Source organism: Artibeus jamaicensis, unplaced genomic scaffold, assembly GCF_021234435.1.
Source record: "Artibeus jamaicensis isolate MK-2021 breed Jamaican fruit bat unplaced genomic scaffold, CSHL_Jam_final contig_525, whole genome shotgun sequence".
Taxonomy (NCBI): domain Eukaryota; kingdom Metazoa; phylum Chordata; class Mammalia; order Chiroptera; family Phyllostomidae; genus Artibeus; species Artibeus jamaicensis.
The window spans coordinates 9,274,394-9,299,747 of NW_026521874.1; the positions used below are offsets into that span (position 1 = coordinate 9,274,394).

The 25,354-nt window shown below is 48.2% G+C and overlaps 1 protein-coding gene across 1 annotated transcript in view; it reads right to left on the minus strand.

Annotated features, from left to right (window-relative positions):
• The window catches only part of VSIG10 (V-set and immunoglobulin domain containing 10), a 31,526-nt gene extending 11,810 nt beyond the window's left edge, over window positions 1–19,716 (minus strand). Inside the window, exons 1-4 of the mRNA XM_037156179.2 lie at window positions 19,249–19,716; window positions 14,298–14,579; window positions 5,879–6,181; window positions 3,609–3,869 (exon numbers count right to left, since the gene is read on the minus strand). Of these exons, the coding sequence (XP_037012074.2) occupies window positions 3,609–3,869; window positions 5,879–6,181; window positions 14,298–14,579; window positions 19,249–19,321 (919 nt within the window). The 5' untranslated portion in view covers window positions 19,322–19,716. The remainder of the gene's footprint in view (window positions 1–3,608; window positions 3,870–5,878; window positions 6,182–14,297; window positions 14,580–19,248) is intronic.
• Window positions 19,717–25,354: the final 5,638 nt, after the last annotated feature.

A 25,354-nucleotide genomic window follows, 5' to 3' on the forward strand; every position in this document is an offset into this window, starting at 1 on the left:
AACTGTCAGAAACTGGGAGAGGCCCGAAAGGACTCTCCTCTGGAGTCTTCGTAGGACACGTGGCCTTGCTAACACTTTTATTGCAGGCTTCTGGCCTCCAGAAACGTGATAAAATAAATTTCTGTGGTTTTAAGCCATTACACATGTGGAACTTTGTTCTGGCAGCCCCAGGAAACAAACACATGCCGTAATATAAGCTTCTGGCTTTTAGGGTTTCTATGAGGACCGAACACACTGTACATGCAGTACAGCACCTTGTACAGTTCGCACTCGGTAAGCGTTCATGTCACTAATGCTGCAACATTGCCGTGTCCCTGCTCCACACTCATTGGCTTTCTCTCTTTATTTGAAGCCCTTTAGTGGCAATGAGTCTGTATGCCTCTACAGTGCCTGACAGCGTGCTGAGTACCTAACTACTGCACAGAAAGATCCGCTGGGTTTGCTGTGGAGGGAGACCCCAAAGGAGGCAGTGGTTCCAGGGGAGTGGGGGGCTCTGCTGTCAGACCAAGCTGGCCTGAGTGAGGGCTCGGGAGCTCACAGGTGATTTGGGTGAGTGAGTGGGTGATACAGCGTCTTCCCCTGCCATCTACGGGTCATCCTGTCTAATTTCCAGGCTATTGCGAGGATTACACATAACATGTCAATAATCAGGAAACAGGAAGAGACCTTCTGAGCACAGAAACCTGTAAGAGCAAGAACGACGGAGGCGACCCCTTCAACATCGGAAACTGCTTATCACAGAAGCCATGCACGTACTTTAGGAGTAAATATACCAGAAAAATATCTATGGCATGCATAGACAGTTCTATGAACCTGACTAACACAGTTACTATAGAGTACTCTTACGAAATAAGAAGAGAAGGAACAACTCAGTAGCAAAATGGGCAAAATGCGAACAGATAATTCACCGTTGATACACAGGGAGCCAGTAAACATGAAAATTATCAACCCTGCTAGTGATCAGAGAAACTCGGATTAAATCGATGATGCCTAAACTCGGATTAAACCAATGCTTAAACCTAAGACATAGGTCTTAACTAGCAAATAGGGAAAATGTAAAAACTTTATGATAGCACTTCACGCAGGAGCCATGGTGGGAGATGAGAACTTTCACACAGTCTTTCTACAGAGACTGACTGCCGATGCACGCAGGGTTTCTTTTGGGGGTGATGGACATGTTCTGGAATTAGATAGTGGTAACTGCATTGTGAATATACTTCTTAAAAAACCCAAATTATATATTTTAAAATGATGAAGGTTATTTATATAAATTCTATCTCATTTTCAAAAATTTGCAAAAAACCACCTGGGCCAATTTGTCCCATGGGACAAAGTTTGCTAATTCCTGCTCTAGCCCAGGAAGTAAGTCTTGATCTGTTCTGTTGCCCAAGGCCAAGTACAGTACCTGGAGCACAGGGGACCCCTGGGGCATGTTCTCTGACTACCACTGAACATTACTTGACCAGGAAAACAAGCACCTCCCGACAAAGCCGGGCTCCCTTCTCAGCACGTCTGCTCTCTGAGCTGCAGCACTGAAGATGGTCCTGATAAACTGGGAGAAGTTCACCTCGACCAATGAAACCCAGCACAGCCTGGTCCTTGCTTACCCACTGCATTCATTTCCTGGGCTCTTGTAACAAAGTACCACTCACTGCGTGGCATTAACAACAGATATTTTTAGCGTTTCACAGTTCAGAAAGTTAAAAGTCCAAAATCAAAGTGTCAATAGGCTTGATTCCTGGGAGAGGCTCTGAAGGAGAACCGTCCCATGCCTCTGTCTCAGCTTCTAGTGGTTGCCAACCATCACCGGCAGTCCTTGGCTTGTGGGTACATCCCTCTAATCTCTGCCTCCATCATCACTTGGCATTCTCCTTGTGCGTCTGTGTCCAAATTGTTGTCTTCTTATAAAGATACCAGTCACTGGAACAGGGCCCACCCTAATCCAGTAGGACCTCACCTTTCCATAATCAGATCTGTAAAGACCCTTATTCCAAATACGGTCACATCCATAGGGTACCAGGGTTAGGACTTGAACGTACCTTTTTGGGAGACAAAATTCAACCTAACACATTCACCTAGCCTCACTGGTACCTCAAGCACAATGCTCTGCCTCTGGCTATTTTGTTTCTCAAATGGCAAGTATGTTTCCACTCAGGATCTTTGCATTTGCTGTCCTCTCTGCCACTAATACTCAGCTCACAGGTCTTCACCTGGTCAAGTCCTTCTCATCCTTGAGGTCTCAGTTCAAGGGTGGGGCAAAAGTAGGTCTCCAGATGTTCGTATGGAAAACAATACAATAATGAACACGTGATAATACGAGAATAAACTCCGTGTTTGGTGTACTCACCACTGTAAGCCTACTTTTGCCCCACCCTGTATTAATGCCAGAAGGACCTCCCTGCCACCCTCCTACCCACACCATTTTACTCTCCTCGGAATTACTCTATCTGAATCCTACTTATTTTTGTATTTCCTGTCTTCTTCCCACCTCCACTCCACCCAGAACAATTTAAGTTCCACGAAAGAGCAATAGTAATGGTTTTAAAAGTAGGTCCAGAAATTCTTTAACGTGCCTCTTTTCAAAAAGTGGCGCCTTAAAAAAAAATTCTTAAGTGTTGCCTAATTCTCCCCACTGTCCTTGAAAGTGAAGCCAGACTGAGTGACTCACTTCTGAGGAATAGAATGTAGCAGAAGAGATGCCATGTGACTTTGGACGCTGGGTCATAGAAAGGACAGTATCTACCTGGCTTCCACCTTCCTGCATCGCTTGCTCTGGGGGAAGCCAGCCACCACGTTGTGAGGACACTGAAGGGGCCCTGTGGAGAGTCCCACCTGGAGAGGAAGCTGCTTGCCAGGTGCGACAGTGAGCACCTCGGAAGTGAATCCTTCAGGGAGTTCAGCCCTCCCTGCCCAGTCTTACAGCTAAGACCCAGGCACCATGGAACCAGCACAAACCATCCCCACTGCGTGCTGTATAATTCTCGGCCCAGAGAAATTGTAAGGTAATAAGTGAATTATTGTTTTAAGCCATTAAGTTTGGGGGGTAATTTGCTATCTAACAGGAAATAAGTAATTAAAAAAACCTTGTGTGTCTTGTTTGCTCCACCTCCAGCACCTGGACCCTGCGCCTGGTGCACAGCAGGTGCTTAATTAGTATTTGTCAAGTGCGCCCTGGCTGGTGTGGCCCAGTGGACTGAGTGCCGGCCTGTGAACCAAAAGGTCGCCGGTTTGATTCTAAGTCAGGGCACATGCCTGGGTTGTGGGCCAGGTCCTGGCTGGGGTGTGCAAGAGGCAACTGATCAAAGTTTCTCCCACACATCGATGTTTCTCTCACTCTCTTTCTCCCTCCTTTCCCCTCTTTCTAAAAATAAATAAATAAAATATTTAGAAAAAAATCACTGAAAAAAGCTTAGATTAGGACCAAGCAGCTTGGTTCAGTATCTTCAAAGTTTGAAAGGAAGAAAATATAAAGCAAAAGAATGGGAGAAAGGGAAGGAATCTGGTTCATTCTGACATCCTTGTGTTTCTTTCCCAGACCGTCTTTCAAATGGCTCTCCCAGAAGACAGTGAGTGGACCCCAACCCCAGGACAGGGCAAGACAGACTCACGGATCTGAATGACGCAGCTGGCTCCTGCCTCCGGCCCCACTATGTGGCTCCCAACACACTTGAACTTCTTGCCATCTGACAGCTGGGACCGGTTCAGCATCTCCACTCCCAACTGTGACGTCCCCACGACCACACCTCCTGGCTCTTCTGTCCACAGGAAGTGAGGGTCTGGGTATCCCCCGTCCCAGCGACAGGTGAGCTGCAGCATGGACAATCCTGGTGACGTCTCTGCCCAGCACTCAAGGTCGGACGAAGGGGGTGCTGCAAAACACCAGAGGACAATGAGGGCTTCATGGCAGACTCTAAGGACTGCAGAACCAGGAGACCACAGAAACCGCCACCCGGGTCCTGTACCTCAAAATAGCGCCCAGCACAGATCAGTGCCTGACAACAGGCAGGCTTCCCCTGCCGGGTGTTTGTCTCCGAGGGCGTGGGCCTGATTTACCTTTCCATTTCTCACTAACTGTGGGCAGCTGTTTAAGTACAACTTGATAAAATAAAATGAAATGGCCAATTTAGTTCCTACATCACACTGCCCACATCTCAAGTGCTCAGTAACCACATGAGCGGTGGTTACTGTACTGGACTACACGGAATAGGGCATTTCCATCAACACAGAAAATCCTACTGGGCAGTCTGGATCCCTACAGGGCATTACAGGGGGGACTTATTCTCTCCCACAGGTATTGCTCTCACAGGTATTTCCCTTTTACTATGTCCATGTATGACTAAAAATATACAAAATCTTATTTATTTTTTAATTCTTTTTTGAAACTGTTATTTATTTATCTATTTTTTAGAGAGAGGGGAAGAGCGGGAGAAAAAGAGGGAGAGAAACATCAATGTGTGGTTGCTTCTCACGTGTCCCCACTGGGACGTGGCCTGCAACCCAGGCATGTGCCCTGACTGGGAATGGAACTGGCGACCCTTTGGTTCACAGACCAGCACTCGATTCACTGAGCTACACCAACCAGGGCAACACACAAAATTTTAACAAGTTACAAATCAATAAATCCAATGTAATACATGTGCTAATAATTATATATAAATATACATATAGTATATATGCAGATTATATATGTGTGTATTATATTTATTTTATTTTTAATTGTTGTTCAAGTACAGTTTTGTCTTTCACTACCATCCCAGCCCAGCCCCCATTACCATATATTTTTCATAATACACACACAGAAATAAATTTGGATCTTACATTAATGGGTAAGTATGTGGCATCTACAAGAAAACTTACTGGAAATATACCAAAATGACAGTTAGAATACAAGTGATTATTTTCTTCTTTACAGTCATCTGTGTTTCCCACGACAAGCATGTATGAGTTTATACACATGAATGTCATGTGTGATAGACTTGTACGGGCTCTGAGTAATGCATGAACTAGTAATGTGCCATCGGCCAGCCCGCTAACTTGTTCTGATGCTCCCTTTTATCGGCACAGACTACGAGTACGCTCTGCTTCTCTACCGTTGTTTTTGTCCCAGGAACTCCCATATAGGTGCATTTGGTGGTTGTGCCCTCGCCCCCAAAATAAAGGTTCATGACCTCCTGGTTCCTACAGTGCTAGAGGGCCCAGGGTTCACGAAGAGAATGCATGAGGGCAGATGAATGAATTCACAAATTGCGGTCCCTCCACACAATGGAATGTTATTCAGCCACAAAAAGAAATGAAGTATGACTCACACCCCAACGTGGGCGAACCTTGTAAACATGATTCGAAGTAAAAGCAGCCAGTCACAACAGGGCACCTATTATATGATTCCATTGACATGAAATGTCCCAAATGGGCCAATGCACAGACATGCATAGAAACAGAACGCAGATGGATGGGGCTTCGGGGGAGGGCTCAATGGATACGGGACTTCCATCTGGGGTGATAAAATTGATCTGGAATTACACAGAGGCAATGGTTGCACAGCACCATCCATGCACTAAATGCCAGAGTTTCATATTTAATAATGGTTAATGTTATGCTATGTACTTTCCCTTCAATTTTTTAAAAAGAGAAAGGATTCAGCAAGGCATCAATTTCTGCCTGTGGCTCACAGTGACTCTCCTGGACCTCACAGCAACCTTCTAGAAGCGGTGACTCCCTCTCTGACATGCAGCCCTGGGTGTGCACCTGAGTTGAAGGAGCTGCAGAAGCACATCAGGACCCACACAGCCAACAAGCCTTTGTAGACAAATGGAGCACAACACATAGCTCACAAAGGGACAAGGGGAGGAAGTCGGGGAGAGGAGTGCTTCTTACGCACAGTAGACCAGGAGCTCGGTGGTCACCTTTCGATGTCTCCTGCTAAGCATGTTCATGGCCAAACAGGTGTAGTTCCCTTGGAGGTTTTGCGACATCAGTAGCAGCGTGAAGCAGCTGACCGTCAGGTTGTTTCCAAAGGGCTCGGTCCTGGAGTCCGGGGCCCGGAACCACCACTCAACCATGGGCGGAGGCCTGGAGTTGCTGGCGCAGCTGAAGTCCACCTGGGAGCCCTTGGCTGCATAGAGGGTGCCATTGGGGAGTGTGCCGGTGGTGGAGATGTTGACTTCAACCTCGTAGGGGCCACCTGGGGATGACAGAGGGGATGGAAAAGGCTTGGGTTCATCTGAGCCCCTTCCCAGCTCTAACAGTCCGTAAATGATCAGGAAGCAGCCAATAAAGATGACGGTATCTATCAAATACTTACTCTATGACAAATGCTACTCTAAGCGCCCTTATGCATTCTCTCATTTAATCCTGAGCGATTATGTCTGATTAATCATGGGCATCAATCCTTACAAAAGAAAGAAAAGGCAGATTGTTCCTTTTCAAAGAGGCTGGTGAGTGGAAGTGGTGTCTATGCATTAAAGAGTTAACGTAGCAGGCCTGAGTCTACTTTCCTGTGAAGGGCCAGCTTGCAAGGTTGGCCTTGACTGGTGCCTGGGAACTTGGATTTCCGGAGGGTTCCCACCACTCCCAGGACTGATAGGAGTGGGGCTCAGTGTGCCTGAACTGTCTGTACAGATGGCGTGGTTTACACCAAGCTCCTGCTTCCCTTCTGAGGGTCTAGAATTCTGGCACAAGCTAGGCAGAGGACCAACGTGACCAGCCCCCCCATAAACACCCAGGGTGCACATGTTCCCACAACTTGTTGCCAGATGAATTCAGCATGTCCATGTGACTCTACTGGGAAAGCACTCTAGGAAGCTTGTTCCTAGTGTTCCCTGGTCTCAACCCCAGGGGCCTTTTCCCTTTGCTGATTTCACTCTGTGTACCTATGCTGTACCCTTATTACATCCTGAGTCCTGTGAGTTCTGGAGAGCACTCTCACAGAACCCCCAGCACAACTGCACATTGACAGACAAGAGCAAATTACTTAACCTCTCTCAGCCTCCCACTTCCTCATCTGTGAAATGGGAGAGAAACTAGAACCCACTCATGGGGTTGTGGTGACCACGGAATGAGTTAGCATAGCACAGACAATGCCTGCTTGTTGAAAGCACTTGATAAAGGCTAGGTCTTATCTTCATTCCCCTTGCCTCTCTGAACTTCTTTCTCATCCCCAGAAATGCCCTCCCACTGCTGGTACCCGGTGCAACAGAGATGCCACACCTACCTGAATGAAAAGAATGTATCTAACACCCATTTATACTGAAGTCTAAAGTTTAGTGTGTAACCTCTCCCAGAGGCTTCCTCTGAAGAAGAATCCAGGAAGGGCAAGGCTTGTCCAAGGACTAAGTCTATGACTGAAGAATTTTGAGCAGAAACAGGCCGCTGGGAAAAGTTAAGGAGGGGAGGTGAAGGTTTTTCCAGGGCCCCTCAAAGTACACCATCTACTTCACTTGTGTCTGCAGGCCATTGTGGGTTTCTAAGGACAAGAGTCTTGCCAACGTGCTGGTCAGGTTGGGACTGGTTCCTAATAGTTTCAGCGATCTGTCAGAACCACGTCACTTCCCACAGCAGGTCTGGAGAAAAAGTTATACTGTGGCTTGGGAGGTGCTCCCAACTGTCCCATTCACTGCTGCTGGCTAGCTGGTTAGGTATGTGGACCAGCAAGTCCAAGGGCGTGCCCACAGTTGGCAGGCACCCAATTAAGCACAGGGTGACACCACAGTACTGATAGCCACGCCTAGGCCAGTAAAGGTAGTATGTGAGGTAGGACAGCCAGGGTCTTCCAAATGGTGGTCTGGAGGGCTACTGGGGCCGGGCATGGATGGTGCGGACCCCCAGAAACTGGCTGGGAGGGGCTTTTGACCAGCACAATTCTCAGCAGGAAATGAAGTTGGATACAGGGAATAGATGAAAAGGCCAGCAGAAGGGTTAAAACAAAAAAAATCAAATGAAAGGACCCGAAGGGCCTCCCTCCTGAATTACGTGTTTAAAGCTTACAGCTCATCAGTAAGCTGCTTGGGTGAGTCTGCTTCCCAATTAAAGCCGACACCATCTTCCTGATTCTCTGGGGTTCTTCCCCTAGTGTGACTTACTACAAAGAAGGAGGGTTCCCCTCACACCTCTCTCCCCACATCCTGATATTCCTGAACAGAAACTTCCAGCACTTTTTGCTTACTGGGTGATAGGGGCAATCATTCAGAGAGACAGATGGGGGAGGAAACAAAAATAAAACAGCAAAGAAATAAAAATACAGAGTTGTTACAAAGGCTCAGCATCTTATCACGGCCTTGGTCATTGTCAGTTTCAGTTCTGACCTTTTGGGATGGATGCCTTAGTCTAGTGGTTACGAGCTTTGTACTCCGAATTCAGTCAGGCCCAGGTCCTCCTGCAGCTTACAAATAGACAATCTGGGGCAAGTGCCTGCCCCTCTAATTCTCACTTTCTTGTCATGTTTATGAAATGACAAGAACAGTTAATAACTTCTACCACTGGGTGTTTTTTTTTGAAGGATCCCACGAGATAATAGAGGCAGAACACTTAGCCTGGTGTTTGACACGCGATCAGTAGTCTCTACACTTCCTGACTGGCTCTAGAATGAGCAATGGCAGACGGCGGCCCGCTATCTGTTTCCGTACAGCCCGCAAGCGAAGAATGGTTTTCCCAGGTGAACACCTGTAATTGATTTGATGAGAGAGAACACTACCTCCTAACCCCAACCACGTGAAATGTTATCTCCCCCAAACAGAATTCCATTGTTCTCATTAGCAGGCCTGTCCTACCCCCCAAAAATACTCAATTATTACTACATTTTGAATGTTGTCAATAAATAGGATGTGTACATTGGTTTTCTTTTTCTTTGTATATTAGTGCTCATAGGGGTGGGCAAAAGTCGGTTTACAGTTCTGAGTACGCAAAACACAGTTTATTTTTGTACAATCATTCTTATATCTTATATTACAAATTTTCCCATACAAACAACTGGGACCCTACTTTTGCCCACCCCTGTATACAATACCCTCAGTTTCACCTGTCTAAAATATTTACCGTATGAGCCCTGGCTGTCGTAGCTTGGTGGATTGAGCACGGGCCTGCGGACCAAAGGATCACAGTTCGATTCCCAGTCAGGGCACGTGCCTGGGTTGCAGGCCAGTTCCTTGCAGGCCAGTTCCCAGCAGGGGATGCATGGGGTGCAACCGTACATTGATGTTTCTCTCCCTCTCTCCTTCCCCTCTAAAGATAAATAAATAAAATCTTTTAAAAAATATTTACCATCTGGCTCTCTACAGAAAAAGTGTGACTCTTATTCTAGAACAGTCTACCACCACTGCTGTCTTCCTCTTTTCTGGCGTCACTCTTGACACAGGAGCTCACTTCTCCCCTCTCCCCATCACTACAGGTCTCACAGGCTAATTTACATCTCGGGGACCCACTAAAGGGGGATTCCCACCTCAGGGCCACGGGTTCCTCACCAACAGGAAAAGCTGTCATCAGACATCCACTCTGCCTGCTAGTACTTTTATTTGAAAAGAGCCTAAGAATACACTGGGTCGTCTCTGCTATTCTTTGTAGTTCTACAGGAGGGTAAAATCCCCGGGGAAACTTACAGAGACTGTTGTGACTTCACCTTGAATGACTGAACAGAGACGCAGATGCAGACAGAGACCCCACTGCCTCCTGATCTCCCAAGCGACCGCCAATCCTGTGCAGAAAGCGGGAACCCAGAGGCCCTCAGCCGGACAGAAACACCCATCTCTGCTCCTGATGAGCTTGGCAAGACTCAAATCAATCAGTCTCTGGGCAAGGATCATCCCTCTAACGACGGTGGTCAACACTGTCTCTCCGGTGGGCCCAACAGTTCATCTCCCCAGGACCTCAGGTGGTGATGAGGCCCAGCGTTGCCACCGCCAACAGAGAATGATTATAAATAAATCAGAAGAGGCCGATTGCTCAGAGAACCACGGGACTTTCCTGAGACTCTGTCGCCTGTAAGTCTGGAGTGGCCGCCACATCACGGGATAGATAGGCCCCCCTTTCCCCTAAACCGCAACTAAATCCAAAGGGGCTCTGGGATTTGGACTCTTGAGTATCAATAGGCTCCGATGCTCCCTCAACACCTGCTCAGCCCGAGAAAAACAGACACAGAGTGTCGGGCTCCGTGTACCATGACCTCGGTCTTTCTGGGGCTGATCTCTCAGCCCTCCAAAGCAGTAGAGACAGTACCTCGGAAGAAGCACAGAGTCTGTGAGAATGTGTTAGGGTCTGTGCTGCCTTCCCCACTCCTCCAACCTTTCTACAGGCGAACACACAGCCATTCTCACCTTATACCCTCCCCGGTTTGGAGGCAGGTGAGGACAGATAAATCAGTGAAATAAACAGTCTCGGCCGCCTGGAACTGCTTGGGACTATGGGGTTGCTGTGCTCTCAGGACAGGCTGTCCTGATCCGAAAAGCACCATTAAATTAACTAGCATTAGCACAGTCCTTTTGTCTTGAGACAAATAACAAAATCACACCATGGTGCCCATTCCAGGCAGGTTGAATCACCACCACAGGCCCACAGAAAACCAGACCCCCTAGAAGGCAGGGGCACCAAATGCTCTGATTAATAAGCAGAGCTCCAAGTCATAAGGAGGGAGAAGCTACTGGCCCTCCCACAGCTGGCTTCGTGTTAAGAGAGCTTCTCCGTCCTTTCACACAGTCAAAGTCACATACAGATAACAACTGGTCACATCTTGAACAGCTTTCCCCTATCTTCCAAGGCCATGTTAGAATGTTTCCAAACTTTTCTCCTTGGGAGACTAAGTTATCAGCCTCATCAGGGAAAAGACTGGACAAACAAGGCCTGGGCACCCAGAGTTCCTGACCCACAGCAAGTCCTGTTTGAAAAGCTCGGATATTAACCACCTGCTGGGAACCTGTACTTTTCCCACAGGAATTCCAACATCTGCTTAACCAGCTGATCAAGGTAACATGGACCAAATGCATCCTGTGTGTCTAGGTCTCTGAGCGCAGTGAATCTGTACCGGCGTTCCACCATTACCTGACTTCACAGACGATAAAATTAGGGTCAGAAGGATTCGGGCAACCTGTGATGCCCAGGCCTCCCTTTAGACCACTCTCTGAGAAGTAGGAAGGGGCTCCCTGATGCCCAGAGGAGGCTGATGTTTACCAAGGTTCTCCTAGAATGGGAGCAAGGCCTGAGATTCCAGACGGCTCCGGTGTATGTGACACAGAGGACATCTGTGCTATGGACTGAGTTTATATCGCACCCTCCAAAAAATTCATTTTGCAACTTAATCCCCGATATGATGGTAGATGGAGGTGGGGCCACTGGGAGGTGATTAATTAGGTCATGAGAATAAAAGTCTCACGAGTAGGATGAGTGCCCTCCTAGGAGGGGATCTCAGAGAGCCTGCTTCCTCTCTCTGGGAGGAAGCTGCTCTCTGCCATGTGGACACTCAATGCGAATCAGGGAGCAGGCCCTCAGTACACAGTGGGTCTCTCAGCACCAGCCTGCAGAACTGGGAGAAGTAAGTGTTTGCTGTGTGAGGCTCCCCACCCATGCTATTGTTGTTATGGCAACCCGAACTGATGAAGACAGTCTGCATCATATCTTCCCCAACAAGCCCTACACAAGTCACGGACCCCCTAGGTTTCCAGATGAAGAAATTTCTATAACACAAACCACACCACAGTCACTCGGGGAGCCCAAAGCGCTGCTTCAGTTTAGTGACTTTTTTTTTTCATGTACTTTGTTTTCATCATAATGCATTGCATCTATTGCCCTGCAGAGCATTCACAAAGCTAATCCATCCCCAATAAATTTAGTCAATGATTAATACAATAAGAGTCAGATACACCCATCATAAACTGGAGACAGTGATTAAAGAAAAAAAAAACAAAAAATTTGAAGTCCGCGTTACTTCTCTGGGTCAAAGAGAAAATATTCATTGACGAAACAAACATGAGAGAATTATTAACTCCTGCTTAGCAGCTGGAGTGAGGGTCGCCAGCACTTGCCCCTGGGCTCACTGTGGAACCAAATAAATGGGTGACATTTTTTTGACATACCCACATTCATTCCTGGCCACTCGGCAAATCTACAGCACCTCCAGACACAGAAACACTGGCCTCCCCAACTCCATGAGCCTTAAGAGTCTGCGGAAACCTGACGGACCATCCAAAAATCTAGATGCGTCCTCAAAGCATCTCCTTCCTTCATTTTCCACTTCTAATCCTCCAGCAAGAAAAATTATTTTCTGAGCCTGTGCATTTTCACCCAGGCCACTGCTGCCACCCAGTTGCAGGTCACCAACATCTTGCACCTTTAACTGGAGTCCTTGTTTTTATCAGTCCTTCTCTAGACCACGAACCCACATTTCCCACGTGTAATTCAAATGATACTATACCCCTGCTAACTTAAAAGCTCCAGAAGTACCTCTCACAGCCAGAATGAAACTCCACTTCCTTACAAAGTACAATAAACTAGATGGCTTAAAACAACAGACACTGGTTCTCTAACAGCTCTGGAGGCTGGAAGTCCAAAATCTAGGTGTCAAGAGTGATGTACTCCCTCTGAAGAGAAGCCTTCCTTGCCTCTTCCCTCACTTCTGGAATTGGCTCATAACCCTCGGCACCCCTTTGCTTGAGGCTGCATCACTCCACTCTCTGCCTCTGTAGCTCTATCATCGCATTCTCTGTGTCCCTCTGTCTTCCCATGCACTTTCCTCTCCTTCTAAGGAAGCTAGCCCATTTTCATTAGGACGCACCCGAATGACCTCATCTTAACTGAATTTCATCTGCAAAGGCTCCATTTCCAAGTAACGTAACATTCATAGATAACGGGGGTTAAGACTCAACTATATCACCAGCCCTACCCTGCGCCCCAAATCGCACACATCCAGGCTCTCACACACTGTGTTCCCACCTCACCAGCCTCATCCCTACCTGGGAATGCACCATGCTCAACCCATCTTGCACTAGTTGAATTGCTGCCTGGATTGTGCTCTTTTTTTATCTTTGTATGACTGGCTCCTACTCAAAGGTCACTCCCCAAAACTCCTCTCCGACCCCCTCCCCACTTCAGAGTACTTCAGAGAATCATGTCACCACAGCTCCATTCCCTGCATGGCACTTGTCACTCTGGCACTGCACGATGCACCTGTCTGTTTGTTACTATCTGTCTGCCCCCCGACTAGGAGATCAGCTCCATGCAGATGGGGACCTTGCTTGTTCTGTGGCCCAGTGCCTAGAACAGCACCTGGCATTGGGCTCTCAGTATGTACATGTTGAATAAAAGAATGAGTAAATTCTTTATTTTACAGATGAGGAAACTAGGGAGCAGCAAAGTGACCACACGGGTGTTTCTACTCAGCTACACAGCCTAGATATAGAACGTGGATATCCCTCTAAACAAGTGGCCAGCGAAGTTTTTTCTGGGAAGGGACAGAGAATAAACATTTTAGGCTTTGCAGGCCATGCAGTCTGTTGCAGCACCAACGGCAATCAGAGATTAATATGGACAAGTGTAGCTGTGTTCCAATAAAACCTTGTTTATGGGCCCTGAAATCTGAATTTCATACAATTTTTTACATGTCACAAATATTATTCTTCTTTTGATTTTTTTTGTCAACCATTTAAAAATGTAAAAAAATAGGAGTAGTTTGCAGGCCCTACAAAAATAGACAGCAGATTGGATATGGCCCACAAGCAGTAGTCGGCCCACAACATGCTCTAAATTCATACATGGACATGGACCCTGTGTGACTAGAAAGCACAGCAGTAACAGCAGCTCACGCCGAGCCCTGTCCTATACCCGGTAATGTAAGAGCACCTACCTGGTAGGGTGTGCAATGTATAATCCCCAACTAGTACATAAGAAAAACCAAGGCTCAGAGATATTAAATTACTCAAAATGATACAGAACTAAAGGACAGCCTTAAGATTGGAACTTGGGCCAGGTAGTCTGACTCCATTACGTTATACTCTTGACTTCATTGCATAATAAGATGATATTAACAGCAAAATGATATTAACAACAAGCTAAAAGTGATAGCTAACTACTACGTCAAGAGCCACTTACAGCACTTTATATAGGTCAGCTGGTATCTATTCATCACAGCAATTCTAGGAGGCAAGAATTCTTTTTATCGGCATTTTACAGATGAGGAAATACAGGTGAGAGAGGTCACTCAGTGTACAGGTGGCCGGGCCCAGAATGAAACCCAGGCCACTGGCTCCGGAGCGCTCCTCCTGTCCCATCATGCTCGGAGTACCCCACCAGCCAGTCCAGTGCCCTCCTAGCCCACTTACTGGCCACCTGTAGCCACACTTGGAACCACCGAGTCTTATTCAGGACCTCCCAGCAGGTGTAGTTCCCCTCATCCTGCAGGCTCAGCGCCTCGATGTGCAGGGAGCTGGCATTCACCAGAGAGAAGCGTGGGTCGGCTGGCGGGAGGCTGGAGTTGGAGGAGAGGAGGAAGATGGGCTCCGAGTCATTCCGGTACCAGGTCACGAGGCCCCTTGTTCCTTCGATGTCACCGCAGTGCAGAGTAATGTTCTCACGAGCTTCTCCGATGGCGACGGCCTCCAAGCCTGTACAAGGAAAGGTCAGGCTATTACTACCTTCCTTGATCTCTGAACAGTCTCCTTATTGCACAGTCCCTCCACATTAGGAGTTTAAAAAAAAATCAGGTATGTGTTTTTTTTCAGAGGCAATTTCACACAGAGGCCCTACACTGTCAGGATTATTGGCAGGTACTTGACATGAATCACAAACAAAACCACAGCAAGATACCTACCACTTCACACCCACTAAAATGGCTAACATCAAAGACAATGGCAAGTGTTGGCAAAGCTGTGGAGAAACTGGCATTTTTATACAAATAATTGGTAGGATTTTTAAATAGTGCAGCTACTTTGGAAAAAAGCTTGGCATTTCCTCACAAGGTGACAGTTCCTGTACGACTCAGCAATTCCACTCCTAAGTGTACACCCAAGAGAAACTAAAACATGTGCCCACACGAACACTTGTACATGAATGCTAACAGTTGAAAGGCAGAAACAACCCCAATGCTCACCAACTGAGGGGTGAATAAATAAAACGTGGTCTATCCATGCAATGGGAACAATGTTTGGCCATAAAAAGAAATGAAGAGCCCTGGCTGGTGTAGCTCAGTGGATTGAGCGTGGGCCTGTGGACCAAAGTATCGCGGTTCAATTCCCAGTCAGGGCACATGCCTGGGTTGCAGGCCAGTTCCCAGCAGGGGACACACGAGAGGCAACCACACATTGATATTTCTCTCCCTCTCTCTCCTTCCCTTCCCCTCTAAAGATAAATAAATAAAAATCGTAAAAAAAAATGAAGCACATGCTACAACACGGATGAATCTTGAAAGCATTATTCTAAGTGAAAGAGGGCAGTCTCGAAAGACCACACACTTGTGTGGGTCCAATTATCTGAAATGTCCAATACAGGCAAATCCACAGAGATAAAGAAGTAATTAGCAGTTGTCTGGGTCTGGACGAAGTGGAGTAGTGGGAAAGTGGGGAGCAACTGCGAATGAATACAGGGCTCCACAGGGCTTCTTCTGTGATGGAAATGTTCTGGAATTACTTGGTGCTGATGGCTGCCCAATCTTGGGACTATACTAAAACCCACAAACTGTACACTTTAAAAGGATGAATTTTGCTCTGGCTGGCGAAGCTCAGTGGATGGAGCCAGGGCCTGTGAAGCAAAGGGTCGCTGGCTTGATTCCCAGTCAGGGCACATGCCTGGGTTGTAGACCAGGTAGGTCCCCAGTAGGGACACATGAGAGGCAACCACACATTGATGTTTCTCTCCCACTCTTTCTCTTTCCCCTGTCTAAAAATAAATAAATAAAATATTAAAAAAATAAAAGGATGAATTTTATGGTATGTGAATTATAGCTCAACAGAGTTGTTGTAAAAATAAAAACAAGCCTGCCTCCTGCCTCTGGGATCCCTTCCCATTCATGGTAGAAGGAGCTCCACCAAAAAGATCTGAAGCCCCAGCCTGGAACCACAGGATGTTCTGACTCTTTCCCCATTTTGGCCACACCGTGCCCAAAAGCCAGGACAAGATGAAATACATCTAAGCCACTGGCTGGAAGGCAGAGAATGTCATCTAATGCTAGAGATTCCAAAAGAGCTAGAAATGCTTCTGAACCAACACTTTAAAAAACGGGTGGGAATTATGCTAAAACAAGTCAGGCTGGGGAACCCAAGTTCTCAGTGACAATCCACACCAAAGAAAGAAGCCGAGCTGCAGAATTACAAATGCAACCTGTGTTCATGAAACCTGCAGACCAGCCCCTTCCCTGGCTCCTTGGCAAAGGAATGAAGGAACTTAAAAACGCTGCGGTGAAACTTTAGTCTTGGAACTTGAGCTAACACTGTCTTCTCCTCCAAGGAAGAGAAGGATATAACCACAGAAGAAACCATTTTAAGGCACCTCGCTTCTCCTCCTGGCTTTGTTTGCTCCATTCTTTTGTGGGTTTTAAAAAATATTTTCTTAAAATCCTCACCCAAGGACATGTTTATTGGTTTGAGAGAGAGTGAGAGAGAAATATCGGATGTGAGAGAGAAACATTGTTTGGTTGCCTCCCGTCCACGCCCTGACCGCGGATCGAACCCAGAACCTTTTGGTGTGCAGGGCAATGCTCCAAACAACTGAGCAACCCAGCCGGGGCAACTCACTCTATTCTTTTAAACTAATGAAGCTGAAGTTGACCTTGGAGATCTTGTAGATGTGGCAGCCCTGTGGGCTGAGTCCTGGCTCAGTGCAGAAGAATACAGTCATCAATTAGTGATGTCTGTGAAACAGACAAAGAAAGACTAGCCCCTGAGGGTCCCCTCGTTCTGCGACTGGTTGTCCTCTAGCCCTCATTGTACCTCGAGAAAACTGACTGTTTAAAGTCCCCTGTAAGTCCCTGGGAGTGCTGAGGTGGCTATTCAGGTTTTCACTCCTCCAGGTCACAGGGGTTTACTCTGGTCCCAAGCAGACACGGTGAGACAATAAGACACAGTAAACAATTTGTGTGGCTAGAAGTCATGCACCTGGTGTCTCCCGATGGAACACTGGAGAAAGCAACAGAAGCAATCATTTTTCTAATGCTGCCCTTACAGTATCATGTACAGAGTTGGGATTGTACCTGAGCATTTATTATTTTTTTCCCAGCAACTTTTCCCCAAGAATGGCCTGGGATTTACCATGTGAGGCAACAGTGGAGACATTAATATTGCCTGGGATTAAGTGACAGGAAGAAGACAACTCCCGATTTGAAAAATAATGCCCTGGCCAGGTAGTTCAGTGGGTTAGAGCATCGTCCTGATATGCTAGGGTTGCGGGTTCAATCTCCAGTGGGGGCGCATACAAGAAGCAATCAACGAATGCATAGATAAGCAGAACAACTCTCTCTTCTCCCCCCTTTCTTCTCTCTTAAATCAACAAAAAAAATTTTTTAAAGAATTTCTTTCTAGAAAAAAGTCAAAACTATAACAAGCTAGGGAAGCCCTCAGCACTGTCCACAAAGGTGAACTGGGCCCGGGTATCAAAATAACTGGACATGCTCTGGCTGGTGTGGCTCAGTCAGTTGGAGTGTCATCTCCTAAACTGAAAGGTCCCAGGTTTGATCCCCCGGTCAGGGCACATGCTTAGGTTTCAGGTTTGGTCCCCCATCAGGGCATTTATGAGAGGCAACAGATCCATGGGTTCTTCCCTCCCTCTCTTTCCCTCCCTTCCCCTCTCTCTAAAGATCCCTAAGCATGTCCTCAGGTGAGAATCTAAAACACAAAGAAACCTGGCATGGCAGTTGAGGAAGCAAGCCTTCCTGTGCGGTGAGCCACAGCCTGCCTGGAAGCCCATTCATTCCAGGGCGATGATTCCAAACCCGGGTCTGCTGTCCCCAGGCCCCTGGCATTCCCGGTGCAGTAAACATGCCTATAGCTGGGGAGCAGGGAGCTTTCAGAGACAGCCCGTCACAGACTACCCATGCTTTTTTCCTCCTCCCTCCCCCGCCCAGCACAGTGCCCACTAAGTCAAAATAGGGCCAGGGGTTAAGTAACACAACAGGGGGAGGAGAGATACATTTGTTGTCACATGCCCTAGATTAAAGGGGTGACCACTGCTCAGCTCCAGGTAGGAGGCCCTGTGCTGCTAAATCTTCCAATTTTGTTCCAGATAAACTGGAAACCTAGAACATGGGAAATTCTACTGCTTTCAAATGATGGCTGAAAACAAAACAGAATAAAAACTTGTGTTAGCCTAACAGTCAGGAACTTTTGGCACTTGCTGCTAGGAAGCTCAGGGAGCAATTTCTGCAGCAATGTACAAGCGACTAGCTGGGGGAGGGGGCGGGGGAGGGGGGTGGCGAACAGCGTTACTACCTGGCTCCTTCTACTTCCCCTCCACCCAAGACCTCTCAGTGCCGATCTCGCTGCTCTGCACACATGCATTCAGTGGTGGGTTAAACTTAAAGCTACTTTTTCTATCTTTTTTATATAAGGCATATTCGTGTAACCAGCCGTCTGCTCCATTATTGCAAGGCAGAGCATAGATGGACTATTTAAGACCTTTTGCCAATCATGTCGGGGATAAGAGATCAAGTGCAGGGGAAGTTTTTTGTAAGCCTGAAATTATTACCCCCCCCCTCAAAAAAAATTAAGCGAAGTAAGAAAGGACAGCTTTAAATGAGCTAGTCTGCACAGGTCTACTTGCAGAGGTGTGCAGGGAAATCCACAGGTTACAGGTGTACGTCAGGTTCAACCTTGGGCAGAGGCAGGGAGGAGAGGAAAATAAAGGAACCTTGACTTTAAGCACCTGCTCAGCAAGTAAAACCAGAACGCGAATTTACATCCGACGCTTAAAAACAGCACTTTCCCCCCTACAGCACTTTCCCCCCTACACGTGTCTCTTAATTTCCCCAGCCTCAAAATTCCCATCTTCGATTTCGCCGATGTTCCCATCACCTCCCCGCAGGCCCCTTGTGGCCTTGACCGGCTTCCCGCTCCAAGAGCGTGGGGATATCTCACCCTCCGCCGAGCGTCCGCGCTGGGGAAAATTCCTTTCTGCAAAGAGAGCAGAGCAGCGAGCAGGAAACTCAAGACCCACCCCCGGCAGCTTCGTGGCCGCAGCAGCCACCAGCGGGTCCAGAGGAGTCGGAGGGAATCAGTCCCTGGTGTTCCCTCCTCCCTACTGTAGCCTGGCAAAACTCAACTTTTCCCTCCAGATCACGGCCCTTACCTGCGGCGACCCAGCGGGCCAGCAGCGCCGCGAGACAGAGGAGCACCCGGGGCTCGGGCGCCCGCGCGGCCATCTCGCACCACCAGCGAGCGGGCAGGGGCCCCGCAGGCGACGCAGGGTCTGCCCGGGCTGGGTGTGCGCCCCTCGGGGCTCCGGCCCCTAAGGTACCAAGTGCTCCTCCCAGGTCCTCGGAACGACCGAACGGCTCCCCTTTCCACGGCGCCCAGGAAGGATGCTTGGGGTGAGTCCCGATGTCGGGGCTGAGAGCTGCGCTGGGCTCCCAATGCGATTCCGTCTCCCGAGCACTTGGCCCGGGTTGGGAGGGTGCACCCCGCCCCTCGTGCCCGCACCCACTGCCGCTGGCGGAAAACAACAGGAGCAGGTCTCCCTCCCGCCTCCCATCCAGGCGGGAGCCCAACTTCCTCTACCTTGGCCAAGGAGGAGGGCTTTATGCAAAGGGCTCTCGCCCGGGCTCCCCGAGCCGCCTCTGGCCCGGCCAGGGGGGAGGAGCGCAGAGGCTGGGCCCTCCCTGAGCCCACCCCGCCCGGAGCTGCCTGCAGCCCGGAGTCGCGGGGACAGCTGGGCCCGGCAGGGCTTTGCAGCTGCCGCAGGACGGCACCCCTGCCCCTGGGCCGCCAGCGGCTCCCTCCTGGGGGCTCCGGCTGCAGCGCCCGGAGGAGCGTCGCGAGCCGGAGGGGCTGGCCGCCAGCCTACAGAATTCAGGGTCCCGTCGGTGTCCCAGCTGAGCTTCTCTGGGGATTGCCATGTGTTTTCCTGTGCTCCGGGCGGGCGCCGGGGCCGCCATCGCTGCCTTTTCTACCCTTGGCAGAATGAAGGCAAGTCTAGAGCAGGAGAAAGATGATCTCTTAGACCTCCCGGCCAAATGCAGCCACGAGACTCTCTTGTCCTGTTAACTGGCCCAGACCACGAGTCAGAGCGAGGGCCTGGGAGCCAGAGGAACTTGGTTCTCAGAAGCTTTTTTTTTTTTTTTTGGTTTGTTTTTCCTTTTTGGTTCCTCCACCCCCATCCAGTCTGTTTCCCAGAAAACTACATAGTACATTCCTCTCTTCTCTGCCACTCCCGCCTCCCGTCCTTCTGTCATTGGGGACACCCGGCTGTGGTATCCTCAGGAAGAGCTGATACTTGAAACAGCCCTACCAGAAACTTCCTCTTTTAAAACAAAGTTGCAATTAATACATTAAAGCAGTAATTGTATACTCTGGGACGTGGAAATATGGTTGTTTGTGTTCTGTCAACTTTTCTATTTTGGAAAATTTCCCCATCACCTCATCATGAAATCTTGGGGAAACAACAAAAACTGCTATTAAGAAAATCATTCGTTCTGTTGCTCAAAGGCCCCTTAACTGAAATACTTCTTCCGTGATGAAATCCTCTTGAAAGCCATAAAAAAAAAGTTCGCCTGGTGAAATGAGCCATAAGGTTGCACAGCCTTTCTTCTCCCTCCTTCCGTGACTTGAACTCTCCAGGCAGCTTCTGACAGTTTTCCTCCTTTTCTTCCCCCTTTGGTTTGGGCCGTCATCCTTGACTTCGTGATAGAAAAAGTAAAGTCTATCTTCCTGTATTGCCAGCACCGGGCACCTTGTTATCACCCAATATATAGTAGTTAAATAAACAAATGAAAGTTCGTTGGTTCTGGTACGGCAGCATGTCAGGTTTTTCAGCAAACCCCTCACATCCTCAATGAAGTTGCCAAGACATGAGTCAGATCAACAATTGGCAAGTTTCCAGCTAAGGGTCTGGACTTTTCTGGGACTCCAGCAGTGCCTTGCTGCGGGGAGAGGGGCGGGGACTTACACAGAGCACGTCCTCCTCCTGAATTATCTGCTGAATCAAATGCGTGGTTCTCAGGACCAGTTCTAGGCCTCCTTCACTTGTACAATGCACCTCACATTCTGCGTGGTGGGGCCTTTTTCCAAAGCCACTTTAGAAACTTCACCTCCCTGGGCCCTGCTGACGACAACCCTTGGACCTAAGGAATCCTTTTATCTCAATTTGTAAGTGAGAGAAACCTACAGTTCTGGAAAAGGTTAAATTCCAGACCACAAAACCAGCTGGTGGTAAAGCCAGGACTGGAACTCTTGTCTGTCCGACTCCAAGTCCTGCCAAATGAAGTTCCAATCTTGTCACTCATGCAAAGGCTGCCATGGTCTGCATGCTTCGGGAGTGACAGGGACTGCAGACACCGGCATTCCTCTGAGCAGGGCTTGAAGGAAGCCCGAAACCGCTGTCTGTGCTCACCAGCCTGCTCTGACCCTGAGACAAGAGCCATCAGGGAACACCTGATCTGACACTGGTCTTATTCCCAGCTGCTCTGGACGGTAGAAAGTGCCCTGGCTAGAATAGTGGCCAGTGAGCTGGGGGGGGGGGTCACCATTTCACTAATGGCCCCTAATAGCGAGTATTTACCTCACGGGGTTGTGGTGAAGGTAAAGTGAGTTGACAGATACAAACAGACTCAACCAAGGTCTTTCACACATCGCTTTGGGGGGCTATCATTTTGAGATGCGCACCGGCAGAGCCTATGTATTAAACAGGGGGTTCAAATGCCTCTCTGCTCAGTTGTCTACACATGGCTGTTTTTGTTTCGTTTTGCCTTACCTCCCATGAATTCAAAAAACTTACTCTGGGCTAAGGGCTTCGCATAGGTTAGTTCGCTGACCCACAGCACAACCTCAGGGGTAGGCATTACCATTCCCAGTCTACAGATGGCTCAGAGAGGCCAAGTTGCACAGCAAGTAAATGGCAGAGCTCGGATTTAAATCCAGGTCTGAGGCAGTGCTGTCTTGATCAGTCTTGGCGGGAGGAAGAGAATGGGGCTCCTGCCCAACTCTATAGCCAGCCCCCCTACAGCCTGGGTCTTTGAAGCCCTCAAGCAACCTTTATTTCTGGCCACTACTGCTCTTGTCCTGTCCCCTCCCTAGAAGTAATGCTGAAAGGTTTCTTAGCCACAACCTGCTTCTCTTAGAGATTTTTTCCTGCGGGGCTTCAGAAAGGGCTGCCAGGCAGGAATAGGTAGGGGTAGCAGCCTGGCCCCTCAGGTCCAGCCTGGGACCCTCACTCCAAGTACTAAGAGGTAAATGACAAAATGTTACCTGTGTCCCCTTGGATGGGCCTGGGACACACAGGCTGGCACCTCAAGGAACAGGAGCAGGACCTGGATAGTCCTCTGCAGAAGAAAGCCTGCTAACCCTTCCAAAACACCATCTTCTCCCACCTCCTCTTGACTCCTGCCCAGAAGAAAAGAATCGGGGTACAGGTGCTAAGCAAGAAAGTTCCTGAAATCAGGTGAAGTTCCAAGAAGAAGGTGACAGGATGAGATGGAAAAACGGAAAATGAACAGTTGTCAAATGTCTACCTATTTTTGAAATCCTTTCTGGACTCGAGACCAGGAGGGTGAAGCTTGGTGTCTCCAAGTGGCAAAGAACCAGAGAACCTGGAAGGCAGGTCCACCCCCGGAAGGCAAAATGCTACTTGCAGAAGAATCAGGAAGATGACCATCTGGTTCCCTAAGAAATGGGCAGCCAAGAGCCGAGGAGGGGAGGATGGCTCGCCCCGCCATGAAAGCGCCCAGAGGCGTGCTGGTGGGTGTCTGCTGCTGGTCAGTGGTGGGGGCAGGTGATTTGCTGTGTCCTCCATTTTTCATGGTGTGCAGACTTCCACTATAGCCACTTTCAGGCTGTCACGAGGTTACTGAACTACAGGTACAACCAGCTCTCCTGAGCCAGCACCACTGGAAGACTCCACTCTCCCCAGGGAGACAACTCTACAGTGGGAAATTGGGGGCAGGATGGCCCAGGAGGAGACCTGCCGGAGCCAAACAGATAACTCAGGTAGAAAACACCCTGTTACCGCTCCCTTGTTCTCTGACCCCAGACTCACCTACTGAATGCGCTTGTTGGCCAAGATCAATGTTATTTTCCTAACTCCAGATGGGACATGGGAATTGACAATAGAAAGTGCATTTAATTTACGGGGCTCGAGGGACTTAGGAAACTCCGGGTATCCTGAGAAAGTTCACGTAAAGGTTTTCTTTTCTGAAGACGACATACCTATTTTTCAGAGGGTGTCTGCTTTTTCCTGCTTATAAACATACCATGCTCCTTCTAGGATAACGAGAAAAACATAAAAATAGAAAAGAAAATGTGCCCATCACCCATCCTGAAACGATCACTATCATCACTAGAAACTTCACATCTTTTCTGCCGAGTTCCAACGTGTGTGACATTGTTTTCAAAGTTATAACATTTTATACAAAGCTTTGATTCCTGCTTTCCCCTTCACTTTGTATTAGAAGTATATAGTGTGATATTTTTGGCACATAATTAGTCTTTTTAACTGGAAAAGTAACAAAACACTAATGGGATACATGTTCATATATAGAAATGAACTTTGCAGGTATTATGCCGAGTGAAATGAGCCAGTCGCCTAAGGGCAGATCCTGCGTGATTCTGCTGGTTTGAGGAGCCCTGTGCAACCAAATTTCTGGAGACAGAGCAGAAGGGTGGTTGCCAGGGAGTTGCCTTTCAGCATGTGGGTTGCTTCAGCTTTGTGTCCTGACAAGAGCTCTGGAGGTGGCGTCGGCTGCACCACCGCTTGGACATACTGGATGCCACTGAACTGTGCGCTCAAAAAGGTGAAGATGGTGACTTCATTATGTGTATTTTACCACAATTAAAATTTTTAAATGCACCAGAAGATGGGAAGGTAGGAAAATAATGAGAGAGGGAAAAAAATAACACACGAGGGACAGAGAACGGAGATACTATGTTAAGGAACACAAAAGTGAATCAAACAAACAAACAAACAAAAAAACCCAAGCAATTTTGCAGTGAAGCTGTATCTTGAAACCAAGCCCTCTGCCTGCCTCTTCCCCAGCCCTGAGTCCTCTTCCCAGGAGCGACCAGCCTCTGCAGACTGCAGTTTCTGCTGGTCACCTGACAGGCAGGCACCTGTTGGAATATTAGACAGCCACGAGCCCCCGTGTTCTCAAGTTTATATGATGATAGGCGATCTGTCTGCTATGACCACCCAGATGTGTGACATTCAATGACAGTTTTTCCAGCAGTTTTATTGAGGTGTGTTTCCTAGTCTGTAAATCCATTCCGAGTGTACGATTCAGTGGGTTTTAGTGGAGTTACAGATTTATTCAACCATCACCACAATCAATTTTAGATTTTTGTTACCCCCAAAAAAGAAGCACCTTACCCTTTATCTACCTCCCCATGCCCGCCCCTGGCAACCACTCATCTGCTTTGTCTATGTATAGATTTACCTATTCTGGACATTTTTTTTGTCAGTGGAATCAAACAGTGTAAGTTGTGACAGGCTGCTTTCACTTAGCATCATGTTTTTAAGAGTCACCCATGTGGTAGCATCTATCAGGACTTCATTCCTTTTTATGGCTGGATTTTATTCCACTGTACAGAGACGCCGCATTTCTGCTTAGCCATTCATCGGCTGCGTTCGATAAATACTTAAGCCACCGAGTAACTCAGAGGACTTGGGCCATCTCTTTCCTGCTTTCCTCTCTGCCTTCCTCATCATTCCACATATGTCTCCTGGAAATACAGTGTCCTTTCTTCCCTGCATGCTGTACTGTGAGCAGAGGGGCACTTGAGAAAAGCCAGCCTCTCTTTGGTTTGGGCTCTCTGTCTGCCAAGGCACCTGGCTGGGATTCGGTCAATAAGTGCAGGATGCCATCATTTTTCCTCTTCTCGGAGATGTCAGTGGAACTCCTCTGAATGCACAGGCAGGAGTCCCCAGCTTCCGAGGGTCCCAGCCTCCTCGTGTTGTTTGCTTCAGTTCTTCCTGTTAGCTTTGCACCGATTCCGCATCATTTCTCAAAGGCAAGTGTATGAAACTTAATTCAGCTCTAAGGCTTTTGCATTCCCTGTCCAAGAGAACTTCTTCTTCTTCTTTTTTTTTTTTTTAAGAGAGAAAGGAAGGGAGAGAGAGAAAAACACCGATTTGGTGCCCCATTTATTTCTGCATTCATTGGCTGATTAATGTATGCTGCTCTCACCAGGGCTCAAACCCGAAACCTTGGTGCCTTGGGACAACACTCTAACCAATGGAGCTACCCAGT